The sequence below is a fragment of the Nicotiana sylvestris genome, chromosome 1, assembly GCF_000393655.2.
Source record: "Nicotiana sylvestris chromosome 1, ASM39365v2, whole genome shotgun sequence".
Lineage (NCBI taxonomy): Eukaryota > Viridiplantae > Streptophyta > Magnoliopsida > Solanales > Solanaceae > Nicotiana > Nicotiana sylvestris.
This window is the reverse complement of record NC_091057.1, coordinates 148127967-148147172: the sequence shown is the minus strand read 5'-3', so window position 1 is coordinate 148147172 and position 19206 is coordinate 148127967. Positions and strand designations below refer to the sequence as shown.

The following is a 19206-nucleotide window of genomic DNA, read 5'->3' as shown; positions in this document are numbered from 1 at the left end:
TATTTAGTAATACGCATTGTTGATTGCCTTATTAAAAACCTTATAAGGAAAACCCTGTGGGAAAAACCTTAGTAAGGGAAAAAGAGTACAACGCGCATTTTACTCCCCCTGAAGAAAACCTTATTTCAAATATTTGAGTCTCCGCATTCCAATCTTGTATACCATATTCTCAAAAGTTGAAGTTAGTAAAGACAATCTGCCGGATTGTCACTTGAACTAATTTGATGCACATCAATGTCACAATTTTCCTGAAGATCATGTGTGTAGAATAATTCTGATGAATGTTCTTTGTTCTATCTTCTTTTATAAATCCTCTCTTTAATAGGGCTATGCATAAAACATTGTCTCCGTATAATATTGTGGGTCTTTTATCACATTCCAACCCACATATTTATCGAATGAATCACTGATCTTAATCATATGCAGTCCTTGCTTGCCGATTTGAGATCGAGCTTTATGGGTATCGAATAAATAATCTGTATCTGCATTACCAATACGATCTGCACCACTTTTGTTAGCATTATCAAGATAAATAAGTGCACCATCTACACCGAGATAGAGTATTTCAGGACCAAGGAGTTCCTCATCCTCTTCTAGAGGTTGGAACGGATCCTTATTCACTTCAAGTGATTGAATGTCCATTGGTGTACTTAATGGATACACTTTGTCCATGAAAAGCATTTTTAAAACCCTCTTGGGGATCTTCTGGAGTTCCAATAAGATTTATGTCACCAACATAAACAGCAAGTGTAACAAATTCTAATGACATTTTCTGTATAAAAATACATGGACAAATAACATAATTTATGTAACTTTCTTTCAGAAAGTATTTACTGAGGCGATTATACCATACGCACACAGATTGCTTTAAACCGTACAAAGATCTTTATAATTTGATCGAGTACATTTCTCAAGACTTTGAATTATATGATTCAGGCATTTTTAATCCTTCAAGGATCTTCATATTGATTTAGCCAAATAAGTCATATAGGTTAAGACTTGTATCTAAATGGTATGACATCTTCAAGTGTCTGGACTGCTAGTCCGATCCTCACAATCTTTTACAATATTGTGCACTATATTGTATTAAATATATCGTCGACGATCATTTTGTGTCAGTTCCGAAGCGACATAACTTGTGGAGATCTCATCACTTTCTTTATTTTCAGGTACCTGAACTTTTTCGGGAGTTTCATGAAATGTTATGTCGTGGGCTCTTCTAGAGCTTATTTCCTCCTCATTATGATCATTTTGATCATTAGCTCCTACTATTTTTCAAGGATTGTTACCTTTGGAACCGATTGGTCTACCACGCTTCATGCGTACAGTAAACTCTATCCTTCAGGGACTTTAATTTTAATAGGAGCATTTGCAGCTGAAATATGATATTTAATTTTGGATCAGCAAATGCTTCTGGCATTCGACTTGAATTATCTTCTAAGTGAGGATCATGATAATTCGATTCATATAGCATATTTTTCAACTGTTTATTCCATCCCCCAAATGTTAGAAAAACTAACATATATCCCCAATCATCTTTGGGAAACATATCTTTGTGTATTATGGTAGAGAAATTAATCATATACCACACAACAAAAGATAGTAAAAATATTTGGTTTCTGATCCTAAACCAATTGTGAAGGGAGGACTTATCATATATTGTTGATCTGATGCATACAAGTGCTGCTATATGCAATTTAGAAAATCTTAGACCAACACATGAAGCTTTGTTCTCATAAGCAATGGTTTAGCCATTAATAGGAGGTATTCAATGCTAAACCAGCTTGGATATAAACCAGCATTATCAAGATGAACTGTCTTGATTTCATAATCTGAAAATTATGCTCTTAATCGAGAAAAGCAATTCCAAATGCCAAACTGCAGGTTGACAATAATTACACATATAACCATCTCATATATGCATCTATAAGTGGTTCACATGATAGGTGAACGCGCCCATATTCACGTTTTATATATTTCAGAATCAGTGGTCTTAGTCTCAACTTTAGCTGGTATAATCAATTCATTATGAGAACAAACAACATATGAGAATTCCAGAAGAATCTTCTAGTTCTTTAATATATGCTTATCTGAATTCTCAAATAGCTCATTTAAAAATGGCAAATGAAAACTTCAAGTTTATTATGGCATGTGCTATCTCTTAGTAAACTTCTGGTTTATTATGGCATAAACTTTTGCTTTAGTAAACTTCTGGTTTACTGTGATACATGATATAGCACAAATTAAAGAATAAGGCGGGTAACTTCTCATATACATATTATTTTACCCTCTATGATTGTGGAAACATGAAGATTATCAATCTTCCAATCATTTGTAGTCTCAATATGATAACAATTTGTATTAGTAAACTTCAGGTTTACTACAACATATATTTTGACCATAATCATATAATATGAATGATATATTTGTATATATAAGCTCTTCGAGAGACTTCATTTATTATCCACAATCTAATATTTATCGAGCACTACTGGTGTCATGTATCCTCTAGGCAAACAATTAGCTCTTCAGGAGTTGTTGATACATTTTATACTATCAAATATTGCTCAGACACTGCTGATATCATGAGAGAAAATTACAATCAAATAAACAATGTAAAACAATTGTTTAAGCACACGAAAACTCCTCTTCATAATATTTTTCCACTTTAGGAGGCAATTTCAATTGTGTTACTTCTTCAGGAGCAAATTTAAAATACGAAATATTGAGTATATATTCTCTCAATTATATTACCTCTTGTGGAGGTGAATTGTAATATATTCACATCAAGAGCGCGCTCATATTTACCCGACTTATTAATATTGTCACATTCACTTCAGGGAATGGATTAATATTATCAAAAGTTCTCATCCTTCAGGAAATCGAACATAATTATCTGAATGCGCATTAATCACATCAAATTATGATGCTTCAATCTCTTTTAAAATATTTACTACCTCAGGAGCAAATCGAGGCATGCATTTAATATAGAGAATATTTATGTAGCTTATCTTCAATTGTAACCATAGAAAGCCTAAATTATCACTTATGGTGATCATAGGCATATACCACTTCTGGTGGTTAACAAAATATAATTACAATGAGATATACGAAATATAACCACTTCTGGTGGTTGTATATTTCTTGCAAACTCTGCTAGAGTTTAAGTTGATCTAATAATGTTATCCATATTCTTCAAAATGACATAAATACGATATATTATAGTAAACATCATTATCAAATCATAATTTTTCTTTATGTAAAAATTACATAGCCATACTATCTATTACAAACAACAAAAATTAAAATATTTATATTTCTACAGATTCACCACCGATTACATGACTTGTTTCTCCTTCTGGGAGTGCAAGGTAATCAGCTACATCCAAATGCATGAAGTCTAAATTATCTTCAGAAATAAAATTTGCTTCAACATTTTTCTCTGTCTTCTTTAGGGAGGCTTGATAAAGCTCAACCAGGTGCTTTGGCGTGCGACAGGTACGTGACCAGTGCCTTTTTCCTCCACATCTATAGCATGCATTTTCTGCATTTGGTGCTTGCACCGCTTCATACTTTTGTTCCTTCCTTTTCCACTGCTGGTGGTGAGAAGTGTTCTTTGGTGCATTATTATTACCATGATTAGAGTTTCTTCCCCGACCACGGCCATGACCACGACTGGGGCCACGACCTTTCCACACTTATAGAAGAAAAGAAGCTGCTGTGTAAGTTGCTACTGCAAGCTGCTGTGTAAGCTGCTACTACAAGCTGTTGTGTAAGCTGCTATTATACCAGATATGGATAATCTTCTACTGAGAGCAATATTTATCTATAACGGAATACTGAATGGATAAGCTCATTGTACATAGTATAGATAATCTTATACTAGGGGTAATGATTATCCATAATGGAGTATTGAAAGGATAAGCTCATTGTACCCGGTATGGATAATCTTCTACCAGAGATAATGTTTATCCATAACTGGGTACCGAAAGGATAAGCTTATTATACCCGGTATGGATAATCTTCTACCGGGGGTAATGTTTATCCATAACCGGGTACCGAAGTGATAAGCTTCTTCAGGAAGCTTATTTCCAATAGAGTACTAAATAGATAAATATATTTACGGCGGAGTCTCATATGGATAAGCTTCTTCAGGAAGCTTATTTACAACGGAGTACTAAATGAACATCCATAATATAATATATTTATAACACAAAAATGTTTCCAAAGCAAGTGGAGTTCCATTTTTGGGCTAAAGGTGGCCATAGCAATTGTATAGTCGGCGTTATGGTGCCAACAACTTGAGACTAAATTTTTAAAAGTAGGGTGATGTAGCCACATTGTTTCAAATTTAAAAGCACTAACAGGTTTGTTAGAATGACGTATGAGGTTTAGGAGTAATGGACAGTGGTCTGAGTATGTGCGTGGGAGATGTGTAACATTTGAGTCTTGGTATATTTGTAGCCACGTTACTCATAAATCTATCCAGTCTTTCTAGTATAAGGGAATTATTGTTTTGGCTATTAGGTTTGTTAGTCCAGGTGAACCTTGGTCCAGTAAAGCCTAGGTCTAGCATGTTCATTTCGTTTATACACTTCACAAAGGCCGACACTCTATTATTTTTGATGGGGTTTCCTCCTAATTTTTCAGATGCATTTGTAACTTCATTAAAATCCCCACATACTAACCATGGGAGAGTAATAATTGAAGACATTTTCTTGAGGTTTTTGAACAAGATTTTTTATATCTACTATTATTTTTAGCATATATGACAGAAATAATCCATGTGGGTGATGAAGTGATTACTTTCACGGTCGCATGAATTTCCTGCTCAGTGAGTACCACTGGTTCTATGGTGACTTCATGATTATTCCAAAGCAAAGCGATTCCCCCTTGTATTGGGAAAAAACTGAGTTTATATTAGAAGATGATGTGGCATGACACGTGGATTAGTTAAATGGTCAAAACACAGCAATTGACTAAGAGGCACGGATGGAAACAGCTACGGGAAGAAGAATTTAAATAGGCACGAGACGGCGTATAGATACGAGTCTCGTACCAATTTAAATCATTTACAGCCAACGGATAGAAGGCATTGAAAGCAAAGATCTGGTGACAGAAAGGAGTCCAAATTCATTATTAAATACTTGATACGTTACGAAATTGGTATTTAATAGGAATGATTGTATAACGGCTTATTTAATATCATTTATTACTCATGATTATATCATTAAAGCTGAGGCTTCATTCCTTTACCTAGAATTATCTATAAAAGGAAGAAGTATCATCATTTGTAAGGACACGGAATACTATTGAGAATTTATTGAAATACACATCTATTTGCTTCTTTACCATCGTTCTCAAAAGTATTTTATTTTTGTCTCCTGATTATCAGTAACCCGAATTTCTTTTTAGCTTTGACCAAAGACTCAGATTTTTGGTTAAACAAATTGGTTCCGTTACCGGGAATCTGATAATCTTTCCTTTTAAGCTATATCTTATCTATTGGCGTCACCATGTCAAACAACAACGCCGACAACAATAGTAATAACACATTGGGAAACCATGAGAATCAAATACATCAAAATCAAGATAACGTGGTTCCCTCTCCTCTAAATTCACCACGTCAATCTCGTGAAGGCACTCCTGTTACTGAATCCCGTGCTGATCAACAAGAGCAATCTGAACATTTTGAAGGAGTTACAACTGAAGCTTTGCAAAAGCTAATTGATGCACAGGTCGGCAAAGCTCTTCAGGCACTTGTTAGTCGATTGCCTGCTGCGCCACCTACACCAACTCCTAATAATAATACATTGGAGAACCCCCGTTCTGGTCTTGATAATTCTGGAAACGGAGAAACCCCCAGTGAACCACAAGAAGGGGGACCAGGTAATTTAAATAATTCGTATTTGCAAAATTTAGTACTAACCTTGCAGAAACAGCTTAAGGAACAAAATGAGCGTATTGAACAAATCCCTGGAGTTCCACCTGTAATAAAAGGAGTAGACATGGACAAATACTCACAACAACCATGGAAGCCTAGTGCTGCTCCCCTTCCAATTCCGAAAAAGTTCAAAATGCCTGACATCCCGAAATATGATGGTACTACAGACCCACGTGACCACGTGACTGCATTTACAACCGGCGTAAAAGGCAACGACTTGACCAAACAAGAAATTGAATCAGTATTGGTCAAGAAATTTGGAGAAACACTCACCAAGGGTGCATTAACCTGGTATTCTCTTTTATCTGAAAATTCTATTAATTCTTTTGCTGAGCTTGCAGATTCTTTTATTAAAGCACATTCGGGAGCACAAAAGGTTGAGAAAAGGATGGAAGATATTTTCAAAATCAAACAAGGGGATTCGGAGTTGCTTAGAAACTTCGTTGATAGATTCCAGCGTGAAAGAATGACTCTACCTCGTGTGCCTGACAATTGGGCTGCTATAGCTTTTGCAAGTAATTTAAATGACAAAAGTTCTGAAGCCACGAGACGACTCAAAGAAAGTCTTCGAGAATTTCCTGCAACCACATGGAATGATGTTTACAACAGGTATAGCACGAAGCTGCGAATCGAAGAAGATACCGTACCTAAGCTCCATCATGAAGAAAGGGGCGGTACCCGAAGGTCAGAAACCGAAAAAAGATCAGGTAAAAACAGGTACGATCCATATATGGGACCCGCAGGAAATGACCCACGGTCGAAACAAGATAGCCAGCAATACGATCAAAAATCATGGAACCGGGATTCTGGCTCTTCTTCAAAGTTCAGGAATGATCGGAACAGACAAGAATCACGAGATGATGACAGGAGTTTAAAGGCACGATTCGGTGGATATAATTTTAATGTCTCTACCTTCGAGCTCGTAGCTGTTTTAAGAAGCATGAGAGATAAGGTACGGTGGCCAAAAGAGATGCGGTCAAATCTAAGTAGACGCAATCCGGATCATTGGTGCGAATTTCACAACGATCACGGGCACAAAACTTCAGAATGCAGATTCCTGCAGAGTGAAGTGGATCATTTATTGAAGCAAGGGTACCTCACTGAGTTATTTAGTGAGAAAGGAAAACAAGCTTATATGAAAAACAGACAAGAGCCACCACAACCTCCTTCACCCAAGAGGACAGTGAATGTCATAAGCGGGGGAGAGGACATTCACGGCGTAACCTACACAGCCTCCAACAAGGTTTCTAAGGTAACAATTACACACGGGAAACGGGTGCGGCAGGTCCTTGAAAATGAAAGTATTTCGTTCGATGACGCAAATACCGAAGGAGTGACAACTCCACATAATGACGCACTGGTAATATCTTTACTTGTACATGATACTAATGTAAAACGAGTTTTGATTGATCTAGGGAGTTCTGTAAATATTATATTACTAAGGGTACTACGAGAAATGCAAGCTGAAGACAAAATGATACCCAAGGCGCACACCTTGTCAGGCTTTGACAATTCAAGTGTAGTAACAAAAGGTGAGGTATTTCTAACAACTTTTGCTATGGGTGTTGTGAAGGAAACTAAATTTCAGGTAGTTGATATGGAAATGGCCTACAATATGATCATGGGGAGACCATGGATACACGATATGGACGTTGTCCCATCAACTCTACATCAGGTTATTAAATTCCCATCACCATGGGGAATTTGCCAAATTCGTGGGGATCAGCAGATGGCTAAAAGTGTCAACGCTGTAACAAGTACGAGCGCCGAGAATAAAGAAAAGTAGCAATTACAGGAAACAGTTGAAGGTAAAAAAGATCAAACTTCAACTGAACAGGAAAAGACGGATTTGGACTCAAGACCTGACACAATTCAAGAACCTGAAGAAAATGAAAGCATCAAAACGACAATTGAAGAGCTTGAGGCAGTGATGTTATTTGATCAATGGCCTGAACGGAAGGTTTATGTCGGGGCCAATTTAAGCACGAACATGCGAGGTATGATAATCGAATTTTTAAAAGCTAACTTAGACTGCTTTGCTTGGTCCCACGCTGATATGACAGGGATACCACCAAATGTGATGACTCACAAACTCAATGAGGACCCTTCTTTTTAATATGAAACTCAACCCAGAAAAATGTGCATTTGGAGTTGCATCAGGTAAGTTTTTGGGTTTTCTTGTTTCTAATCGTGGTATTGAAGTGAATCCTTCTCAGATCAAAGCAATAGAAGAAATCCCGGATATACTTACTAATAAAAAGGAAGTACAAAGATTAACGGGAAGAATTGCAGCTTTGGGGAGATTTATTTCCAAATCCTCGGAAAGGTGTTTTAAGTTTTTCTCTGCACTTAAAAAGCAAGATCATTTTGAATGGAATGAAGATTGTCAACAAGCCCTTAGAAATTTGAAAGCTTATTTGTCAAAACCACCGTTGTTGGCAAAACCGAAGGTGGGGGAAAAACTTCTCATTTATCTGGCCGTATCTGAAGTCGCAGTAAGTGCTGTTTTAGTCCGCGAGGACCAAGGTAAACAATCTCCTATTTATTATGTAAGTAAGTCCTTATTGGAAGCTGAGACACGATACCCACAGCTAGAAAAATTAGCATTAGCTTTGATCATGGCATCTAGAAAGTTAAGACCTTATTTTCAATGTCATCCCATTGTAGTAGTTACTGCTTTTCCACTTCGAAATATTTTGCATAAACACGAACTTTCAGGAAGATTAGCAAAATGGGCTATAGAACTAAGTGAGTATGAAGTTATTTATCAACCCAGGACCGCTATAAAGTCTCAAGTACTAGCTGATTTCGTGGCTGATTTTAGCCAGGGGATGCATTTAGAAGCAGAAAAAGAATTATTAGTTTTTAATGGTGCGAACCCGGGGACTTGGGTTTTATACACTGACGGTTCATCTAATGTAAAAGGGGCAGGCTTAGGAATAGTCCTCGTACCACCTGCGGGTGAGACCATTAGACAGGCTATAAAATGTCATTCTATAACTAACAATGAAGCAGAGTATGAGGCTATAATTGCAGGTTTAGAATTGGCACGAGAACTCGGCATAACACAGATTATAATCAAGAGTGATTCTCAACTCGTGGTTAATCAGATGCTGGGGACTTATACAGCCAGAGAGTCACGAATGCAAGAATACCTCGCAAAGGTACGGGAGTTAATAAAGCAATTCCAAACTTGGAAAGTAGTGCAGATCCCAAGAGATGAGAATGTAGAGGCAGATGCTTTAGCAAACCTTGCATCCGCAGCAGACGTGGCAAACAATACAGATGCTTCAGTCATACATCTATTTCATTCCGTTCTTGAACCTGATAAAAACGAGGTAAATTTTAATCATCTAACATGGGATTGGAGAAATGAAATTGTTGCCTTTTTACAGCACGGAACCGTGCCTAATGACAAAGGAAAGGCTTACGCGCTTCGCAAAAAAGCTGCACGATATTGTTTATATCAAGGTAATCTTTATCGAAAGATGTTCGGCGGACCACTAGCAAGGTGTCTCGGTCCCTCTCAAACCGAATATGTCATGAGAGAAGTACATGAAGGACATTGTGGGAATCACGCAGGAGGACGGTCACTGGTAAGAACGTTAATTCGCACAGGATATTATTGGCCTAAGATGGAAGAAGAGGCAACCAGTTTCGTGTCCAAATGTGATAAATGTCAAAGGTACGACAATAATATGCACAGACCAGCTGAGTTACTACATCCTGTTTTAGCCCCTTGGCCCTTTATGAAATGGGGAATGGATATCGTAGGTCCACTTCCACAAGCAAAAGGTCAGGTAAAATTTCTACTTGTACTTACAGATTATTTCACTAAATGGGTAGAAGCAGGGGCATTTAAACAGGTACGAGAAAAAGAAGTTAAAGACTTCATATGGCGAAATATAATATGCCGCTTTGGAGTACCAAAGGAGATCGTGTGTGACAATGGACCACAATTCATTGGAGCACAAGTTACAGAATTTCTTCGAAGTTGGCAGATCAAAAGAATAACGTCTACGCCATATCATCCAGTGGGGAATGGACAAGAAGAATCAACTAACAAAGTTATTATCAATAACTTGAAAAAGAGGTTACAAGATTCAAAAGGTAATTGGCCTGAGGTGTTACCTGGAGCACTATGGGCTTATCGTACAACGACCAAAACAGGCACTGGAGAAACACCATTTTCGATGGTTTATGGTACGGAAGCCTTAATTCCAGTAGAAATAGGTGAGCCAAGCACACGATACGATCAGGCAACGGAGGAATCTAATAATGAAGAGATGCGGGTTAGCCTAGATTTACTTGAAGGAAGAAGAGAAGCTGCTTTGATAAGGATGGCAGCACAAAAACAAGTAATAGAACGATATTACAATAGGAAAGCACGCCTCAGATTTTTCAAAATTGGGGACTTCGTGCTTAAAAAGGTGTTCCAATCTGCAAAAGCTGCTAACTCAGGAAAGCTAAGTCCAACATGGGAAGGACCATACAAAGTCCGTGGCATTGCGGGAAAAGGAGCATACCAGTTGGAAACAATGGATGGTAAAGTTTTACCCTCACATTGGAATGCTGTCCACTTAAAAAGATATTACTTTTAAGAAAGTACCTACGGTCAGGTATCATCATGTTAAAATTTCTCTCTTGGTTTATTAATATTTTACTAACGATTTTAGATGCTAGGCAAAATATCCTAACTCGTGCCAAATGATGAGTCACAACCTGCAAGGCAAAATGGAGTATTCTTAAATTCCTAGCCCAGGGTTACAATTAATCTGATGGAAATACACACGAGTTAGGCAGTCTTCATCTATAATCGCACCGTCGAGTCCCGTATATCTTTCTGTTTCAGGAAAAGGGCCAAAGTAAAAGAAATAAACAAGTGCTCGAGGCTTCATACTTCACCGCTCAAACACTTGGGGGACTACATATTATACACAGATATGTGTAGAGAAACAGATACGAGTATCGAACAAAAATCGGCCACAAAGAAGCAAGTGTTGAGAAAAAGTTACGAAGTCTTCAACATTCATGAGAACAACAGAGTCATCTCTCAAACTCATAAACAAAGTCACCTCTCAAACCCTTCTTAACATGTAAAGATAGGGTCATGACTATGTACTGAAACAGGTTATGAAGAAAAACCTTGTTTATTTTATGTTATTTACAAATCTGTTACAAGAAAAACAGTTACGAGAAAGTTGTAGATGTATTGTAATACATGTAACAGTCAAACACTTGTTAAAAGTTTATGAATAAAAACTTGCCAAAGTTGTTTCATACAAAACGTGTGTTTTCCTATTACTTTCATCGTATTATAACACCATTATGAAGTTGAGACGTCTTCTTCATTAAGTGTCGATAAAATAAAAGGGCCCTCTTTTATAAGCCTCATGTTAATAAGTCATGAGAAGAATCATAAAGCATTTTCAAAGGATAAAAATGCTAAACTATTCTATAAGTCCTAAATAAGTAAGGAAAAGGCAAGAATAGAACACATTGAAGTACTAACAAAACTTCTTAATATAATTAAAAAGACTAAGTAGAAACTTAGTCAATAAAAGTTTATACAAGTGTCCCATTATGATAACTGAGGACTTTCACCAAAAAATCCCTTAAAAACTAAGGGATAAAACCATCATCCAATTGAAGGGGTTAGCACATCAGAAGTTGCAATATTTATTTCACTTTCAGCCACAGGCACGGTGGCAACTTCTGAAGAAGCAGCAACAGGAACGATTTCAGCAGAGCTTGAAATGTTAGGATCAATGAGGGAAACAAGAGTCACGAAAGCTTCAATTTCCACAGACTGGGTCATAGAAGTTTCACCCTCTGAAGCTGGAATTGCAACATTTTTAGCTGAAGCAGGAATTGTAATCCCAATTGCTACAGTATTCACTTCTTCATTTAAAAGTTCTTCTGTTCCAGGAACTTCAAGTGCAGGAGAAGGAGTATCAGCAGACTGTTGGCTTTTCTCGATGGTATCTATGACTTTGGCCAGTTCAGACTGCAAGTCAAAACCTTCTTGAGCAGCTTCCGTCAAAGCATCACGACGAGATTTCAGGAAAGCCCAACTCACTTCTATGTTAAAATTTTCCTCTAGAAGTCCATATTCCTTTTCCCACATAGCAAGATCGTTTTTTAAGATTTGATATTCAGCTAAATGGGAATCAAGGGAAGCTTCAAGAGAAGCATGAGAACTCTTCAAGGCATGAATCTCGTCAGAAGAAGTCTGTAAGTCAGCCTGAGCTTGAGTCAAGCTTTGCACTAACTCTCCTGCATATTCTTCCTTCCTAGCCAAAAGTGCCTTCAGCTCTCTAACTTCTTCACTAGCCCTGGATAATTGTTCTGACAAAGAGCATTCCAAAAGCTCTTTGTCTCTTTTCAATTGGCTTGAAGAGGCTTTGACAGTTGCCAGTTCAGAAGTTAAACCACGGTTTTGCTGCTCCAGGAGATTTTTATCTTCTTGCAAACTCCTCTATGGTCCCTTGAGCATTCTCGAACTGCTCCTTCCAATTGGTTGCTTCAAGCTGGGCTCCCCTAGCTATTTCCTCGGCCTCGTGGACAGTCTTTTCAGACTCACGAGCTTTTCTTTCCAGTAGGGAAATTCTTCCCATTAATTCCATGCCAATAAGGTTAGCCTACAGAGGTAAGTCATGGAAATGAGAGATTGAAGATAATTTAAAAAAAAAAAAAACTTGTTGGTAAAAATACCTTCAAAGTAGAATGAACTACGTCATTCATCAAAGTTAAGCAACTATGGCTCTCCATATTCTTTTTCTCGATATCTCCAATTAGAGGTTCGAACCAAACATCGGCTCTGCCGGTCTTCCTCAAGAGGCTATGATTGGCAGGAACCTCCAAAGTAACACTTCTCATAGTCATACTTCCACTGCTAGAACCTGTCTCTGTATGATGAACAGAGGGAAGAGGAGCAGTGGAAAGAATGGAAGGAAAAGATGTAGAAACCAACACCGGAGCGGAAGCAGGTGTGGAAGAAACAGCCAAGGGAACGAATATAGGAGCGGTAGAAACTGGCAAAAGAACAGAAGTCGTCAAAACTGGTAAAGAAATACTTACGGTTGGCAGAGGAATGGAGGAAATAGGAACAAATGAGGAAAGAGGAGCTTCATCAAAAACAGGACCGAGCTCGCCACTCCCGAAACCACTTTCAAAAAGATGCTGAATTGACTCATTATTATCTCTTGGTTCGGCGTCCTCATCAGATTGAATCAAAACAGGCTCGGTGGCGGAGGTACGAGCAGGAGTGTTTTCAATTTCATCATCAATGATTATTCGTCTCCTGATCCTTGGCCTGGTAATTAGGGAGGTACCCTCATCTTCTTCTTCAGAACTTTCCTTTGTAGCTTTCTTTTTAGGCAGCAAGGCTCGAGCCTTATCCAAATCAAGAGCAGCATTCGCAGACATGCGAATGACCATAGCTACTTCAGCCGTCATTCCTCTAATTCCAAATCCTGATTAAAGGATGGATATACATGATTAAAGTTGAGGAAAAAGTGCTTAACATGTAAAAAAAATTTCATATAAAAGGGGGATACCATGTGTTTTGACTTTCCAGCCATGTAAGGAAGAAATTGATTTCCAAGTTCTCTGCTCCCTAGAAGCAATCTTCAAAAGTGAGTCTACCCAACCACGAAAGTTGGGAATAGGTTCCACATCTCCCATGGTTGCTACAAAAAACCAAGAAGGGACGAGGTTAAAAACAACTTTCTTTTGAAATTCTCAAAAGTAGGTACGGTAAATAAAAGGAAACCTACGTTCAAAATTCCACTTCTCAGGGAAGGGAATATTTGTTTCGCCAATCAAGTCCACTGTACGGACAGCAACGTAACGGATATACCATCCACGATCTTTGTCATCCTCAGGATTTACCAAAACTTTTTTGCTCCTTGCAGTTAAGGTAAAAACCCCATGGCGTATTAAGTTAGGATGGTATAGATGAATGAGGTGAGAAAAGGTGAAATTGACATTGGCCTTGGAGGATAAATATCTCAAACAAGCCACTGTTCTCCACACCAATGGACCGATTTGGGCCAAACAAATTGTAAAGAAACGACAAAAATCGAGAATAACTGGGTCAATCGGAGGATTAAAACCTAAAGTGAAGGGGTAAGTGTAAACAGAAGAATACCCACTTCTAAAAGAGGAAATTCTTTGATTTGGGGAAGGAATTGACATTCGGAGACTATCCTTCCAGTTACAATCTCTTCTTATGGTGGGGATTGTAAGCTCGGTTACTATTGTTGGGTAAGTATCGGCTCTTTCTAAATTTTTAATTTGTTTTTGAAGAGACGTTTTGTCACTTTCAAAAGACAAATCGCCGGGAACTATATCATCAACTGAGGGTTCTTGAGAAGGATCAAGAATTTCCCTACTTTTAGAAGAAGGGGCTTTTGGGATAGAACTCCTTGAAGAAGAACCAGAGGAGCCGCCTCGCGTAGATTCTAACCCTGTTCGAAGCCTACCTCCTCCGCCTCTTCTGTGTCTAACAGGGGCGTTGGGGAATTGATCTAGAATTGGAACTTTTTTACGGTTAGGGTTTGAAGAAGACATTGTTAAGAAGGAAGTATGTGCTGAAGATTTGTGAAGAAGACAAAGGAAGACAAAGTTATGTGTAAAATGGGAACCGTCAACTTTTTAAGTGTAATGATGAAAAACCTATAATAAAGGCAGCTATCACTTCGTAAATAGTGAGAATGAAGAAGTCTCGAAAAAGGGTATGAATAGCGGAATCAATTAGAAAATGACACATGGGCAGAACATTAAATGGAAAAGACTGCTGAGACGTTAGTACTGTCATGAGCATTAATTGTGGCAAAAATTCCTTTTACATGAAGATCCACTTCCCAATTATTTAATTGATAAAAAAATGGAAAGTGGGGGGACTATCTGTATTGGGAAAAAACTGAGTTTATATTAAAAGATGATGTGGCATGACACGTGGATTAGTTAAATGGTCAAAGCGCAGCAATTGACTAAGAGGCACGGATGGAAACAGCTACGGGAAGAAGAATTTAAATAGGCACGAGACGACGTATAGATACGAGTCTCGTACCAATTTAAATCATTTACAGCCAACGGATAGAATGCATTGAAAGCAAAGATCTGGTGACAGAAAGGAGTCCAAATTCATTATTAAATACTTGATACGTTACGAAATTGGTATTTAATAGGAATGATTGTATAACGGCTTATTTAATATCATTTATTACTCATGATTATATCATTAAAGCTGAGGCTTCATTCCTTTACCTAGAATTATCTATAAAAGGAAGAAGTATCATCATTTGTAAGGACACGGAATACTATTGAGAATTTATTGAAATACACATCTATTTGCTTCTTTACCATCGTTCTCAAAAGTATTTTATTTTTGTCTCCTGATTATCAGTAACCCGAATTTCTTTTTAGCTTTGACCAAAGACTCAGATTTTTGGTTAAACACCCCTGAGAACCCGGAAGCTGGTGCCTGCAGTAAATCAGTAAAAGGCAACTGTTGTAGCAACATATCATGGTCAGCCATTCTAGTTTATGTGAGCTAGAACAGATGGTGTGTTTGCATGGAGGATGGCGTCCAAATTACGCCTGAAAGTGAGATTATTTGCTCCCCTACAATTCCATAGCAGTATCTTCATTTGAGAGTTGGTTTGGTAATTCATTTGAGAGTTGGTTTGGTTTAGGACATATTGCTGCATGGGCGACCATGCACACGACCTTATGTTCAACGACACTTTCCGAATGTTTGGCGGAGTTTGAAGCAAGATTTTTTCTTCTGCATTTTCTAGGAAGGTCAGAGTCAGACACTCCTCCGTCAGAATGATGGGATCCATCACATGGCCTTGAGTGTTTGGATTGCTACCCTCCTGTTCCGGGACCTGCGGGGGAGGGGAACTTTGAGTAGTTGAATGGAATGATGGAGGTGATGTTTCCATCACTGGTACTACCTGTTCCATGGAGAAGTGCTCCAGTTGGGCTTGTGTGACTGGTGTGTGCAGTGTTTGGAGTACTTGATTTAGCGATAAATTGGCAAAGTTGCTTAGTTGGTATGAGGGCGAGTTGGAGTTCTGGTATTGCATGAGGTTGGAGGAGTTCATCAACATGTTTCCCAAAGATAGTAGGTCGTCTTGCTGGACAGTTTGGTTGTAGAGAAGCGTTTGGTATGCTTGGATCATTTCTGGGGTGGTCATTTGTAGTGGAAAAATTTCTAATGGCATGGTTGGATGATAGTTCATCGAGTTGTTGTTCCAGCTTGGGATGGGCGACTGGATTTGGAAAGGGTCTAGTGGTAGAGGGAGTGATCCCTGGATTGTGTTGAAGTTGAAGTGGTGGTTTGGTTTGTGGAAGGGAGTGACACTGTTTGTGCCTAGAGTCGAGGGTGCTAGCTGGAACATGCATGGCGGAGGCGGAGGCAGCGTGGGTGTGCATGGAGGTGCAGTTGTTTGAATTGTTGATGTTGAAGACTGGGTTGATCGTCTGTTTTGGTTCCTCAGACGTGGAGGTTGGCCGGTGGAAGTGTGTTTTGAGCGAGGCATTTTCTGGGGTTTGTTGATGTATTGCTTCGTTGCTAACTGGATATGGTGAAGGAGGGTGAGAAGATGAGGGTGTTTTTATAGAAGGCTGAAAGGTTTGGTGTCTTAAATGATGGGATTTACGTTTAGGTTTGGGTAGAAGTTTGCGTGAGAGAGCTACAGATTTTAATTTGTGTGAGGATTTGCATTAAAGGAGAGGGAGGGCGCAGGTGTAGGGCTACTGTTAGAGGACTTTAAGGGATTTCGGATAGTTATTTCTGGAGATTTGTTTGTCAAAGCACTTATGAGTGCTTGTACTTTCCCTCTTTGGGGTGTGTCCTTGTCGTTCGTGTGGTTTGGAAAGGCAGGTGTATGTTGGAGGAATTTGTTTATGTGTTCTAGATCATGGGGCTGTGTTGTTTTAGTAAAGATAGGGACTCCGTTTGGTAATAATAGGTTGTGTACTTGATGATGGATTTTTGCTTTTGGTTGCATCTTCACTGAAGATGTCGTTTGTTTGCAATGAGTTGGTACTTATCTTTGGATTGGTTTCTTTGGCTGCCGTGTGTGTAGTTGGGAGGGATGTTTCTTGGTAGATTTCTAATTTGGAAAAATTGTTATGGGTCTTGGGTGGTAAAATTGGGTATTTTAATTTGTAGTAGATGTTAAAAAATGTTTTTTGCTATTTTTGGGGAAGGTTACTGTTGTCCACGGGCCTTCCGATATCTCAATATGGTTTTCCTTGTAAATTTTTTCTTTTCCATTTTTTTTTCTGATCTTTTTCTTTTTCTTTTTTTTTCTTCATTTTTTTTCTTTTTCATTTTTTGTAGTATTCGAAGAAGTACCTTGTTCCATGCTTGTTGAACTGTTGCAGTGGTACAGTGTGTGACCTAGGCATCCACAGCTTTGACATACAGGAGTTGAGCTCTCATAGTGAATATTCTTCTGTAGGTGCTTTCCAATGATTATATCCCTGGGCACTGGTTTTCCTAGCTGGACTAATATACAAAGTCTTGCATAACGTCCTCTACTAGTGTTTCTTGTACAACTATCTATTTTTAGTATTGATCTAATTTGACTTCCTATTTTTCGGAGGATTGCCAAGTCATAGTATTCTGTTGGCAATTCAGGCAGTCGTATCCAAATTGTTGAAAAAAGCATTTGATCATCAGTGGGGTTGAATTTTGGCTCCCATTTTTTAACGGATATAAATTATGATCCTATAAACCTGGGGCCTTGGTTTAAGATTTTTGCATAATTTTCTGAGGTTGTAAATTTGATTAGATAATAGTCTTCACCAAGATCTATCAAGTTTAGATCCTCATTTAGGTTCCAAAGAATTTTTAGTTTATTCCTAAATAGCATGAATCCTAACAGTTTTTCTAGCAGTTTTACTGTCATTGCCTGTTGCCATGGTTCATAGAGTCTTGTTTTTTCTGATGAGGAGATTGGCATAAAGAATGGGTGTTTAGTAGGGTTATCATATTCATCATCTAGATTAAAATGAGCAAAATCATCATGTAGTATGCTATCTACTGGGATGAAGCAATTGTCTATTAGAAGTTTGTCACGGAAGCTTACTTTGTTTTCAGTCGGTTGCTGATAATTATTGGTGCTTCTATTGAGTAGATCTTCTTCTTGATCGGACATGTGATCATCAGTTAAAGCCATTTAGAATTGAGTAGGTTTAGTAAGTTGTTTGGTAAAAGATATGGGGAAGGAGAATCTCTCAAGGGAGAGCATTTTCCAGGTTGATTTTGAAATGTAATACCACTTGTCCTTTAACATGTCTCGATGCCATAAACTTCAATTATTTTGATGGGAATGTCCTCCATATGTGATATGTCTCTTGTTTGTGATCATAGATTTAGGACTAGGTCAAGATCTATGCATGTGTTATGTCATATTTGTTCTATTCGAAATCCGTGATCCACCAATACAAATAAAATGTATAATTGAAAATTTGAAATGAGGACCTTCCATAAGAGGGAGAGAGAGAGTACAAAATGAACTTATATCATTTCTATAATTTTGTTTGCATTTTTGTTCGGGAAAAAGATACAACAAATTCAGTATAATTCTACAAATAAAATCTAAGAAGAATAATATGTAAGTAGACCTTATAAAAATTATTTAAATAATTTGATTCCCAACTTTCTTTCCCATAATTCGGACGCAAGTGGACTTATCATGGGCCCATAGATTTGGAAGAAGAAAAAAAATTATTTGGATGGCGTAAGCAATTGACAGTGATAATCAATGATGTAGAAATCATAGACTCGTAATATTCTTTAAGTTGATGTATATTGTATGGTGGTATTTTTGAGAAAGCAATTTCCACGTTCCTCAAGGAGAAACCAAGATTTTTAAAATTTCAAGGGTGGTGGAGGAGATAGAATTCAGGTAAGCATACATCTTAATTAATCAATGATTACTTGATAAATCCTACACACACCGAAACCGTAAGTGTAAACTAAAACATACAGAATATATTTGTATAGTATTTGGTATAACATTATAAAAAGTCAAAAACAAATATACAGAATCAAAATATATAAAAATAGTACCAAACTGACAGATGAACACCCTTAATCAGAGTTGTTTAAGAACGAATTCAAATCCGTTTGAATGAGAAGAGATTAAAAAAAAGGAGAAAGAATCCAATTCTTTTAGATATCTTATCTAACAAACTCTACCCATCTCGAACATAGATAGGATGTATCTAGCCAAATT

General features: G+C 37.8%; 1 protein-coding gene across 1 annotated transcript; it reads right to left on the bottom strand.

Moving 5' to 3' along the window:
• Positions 1–622: 622 nt before the first annotated feature.
• Positions 623–18231, bottom strand: LOC104222327 (flocculation protein FLO11-like). Its single transcript, XM_070154776.1, has 5 exons — positions 18055–18231; positions 13504–13635; positions 12659–13419; positions 11607–11906; positions 623–772 (listed from the first exon to the last, which is right to left on the bottom strand). The coding sequence occupies exons 2-5, from the start codon at positions 13628–13630 to the stop codon at positions 623–625; spliced, it is 1338 nt and encodes a 445-aa protein (XP_070010877.1). The 5' UTR covers positions 13631–13635; positions 18055–18231.
• Positions 18232–19206: the final 975 nt, after the last annotated feature.

Coding starts and splice junctions, on each gene's coding strand:
- LOC104222327 (XM_070154776.1), bottom strand. CDS start 13,630: ATGGGAGATGTGGAACCTATTCCCAACTTTCGTGGTTGGGTAGACTCA. Junction 11,907..12,658: donor TAGTTCATTCTACTTTGAAG/GTATTTTTACCA, acceptor AAAAGCCAACAG/TCTGCTGATACTCCTTCTCC. Junction 773..11,606: donor TAAATATTGCAACTTCTGAT/GTGCTAACCCCT, acceptor ATTTTTATACAG/AAAATGTCATTAGAATTTGT.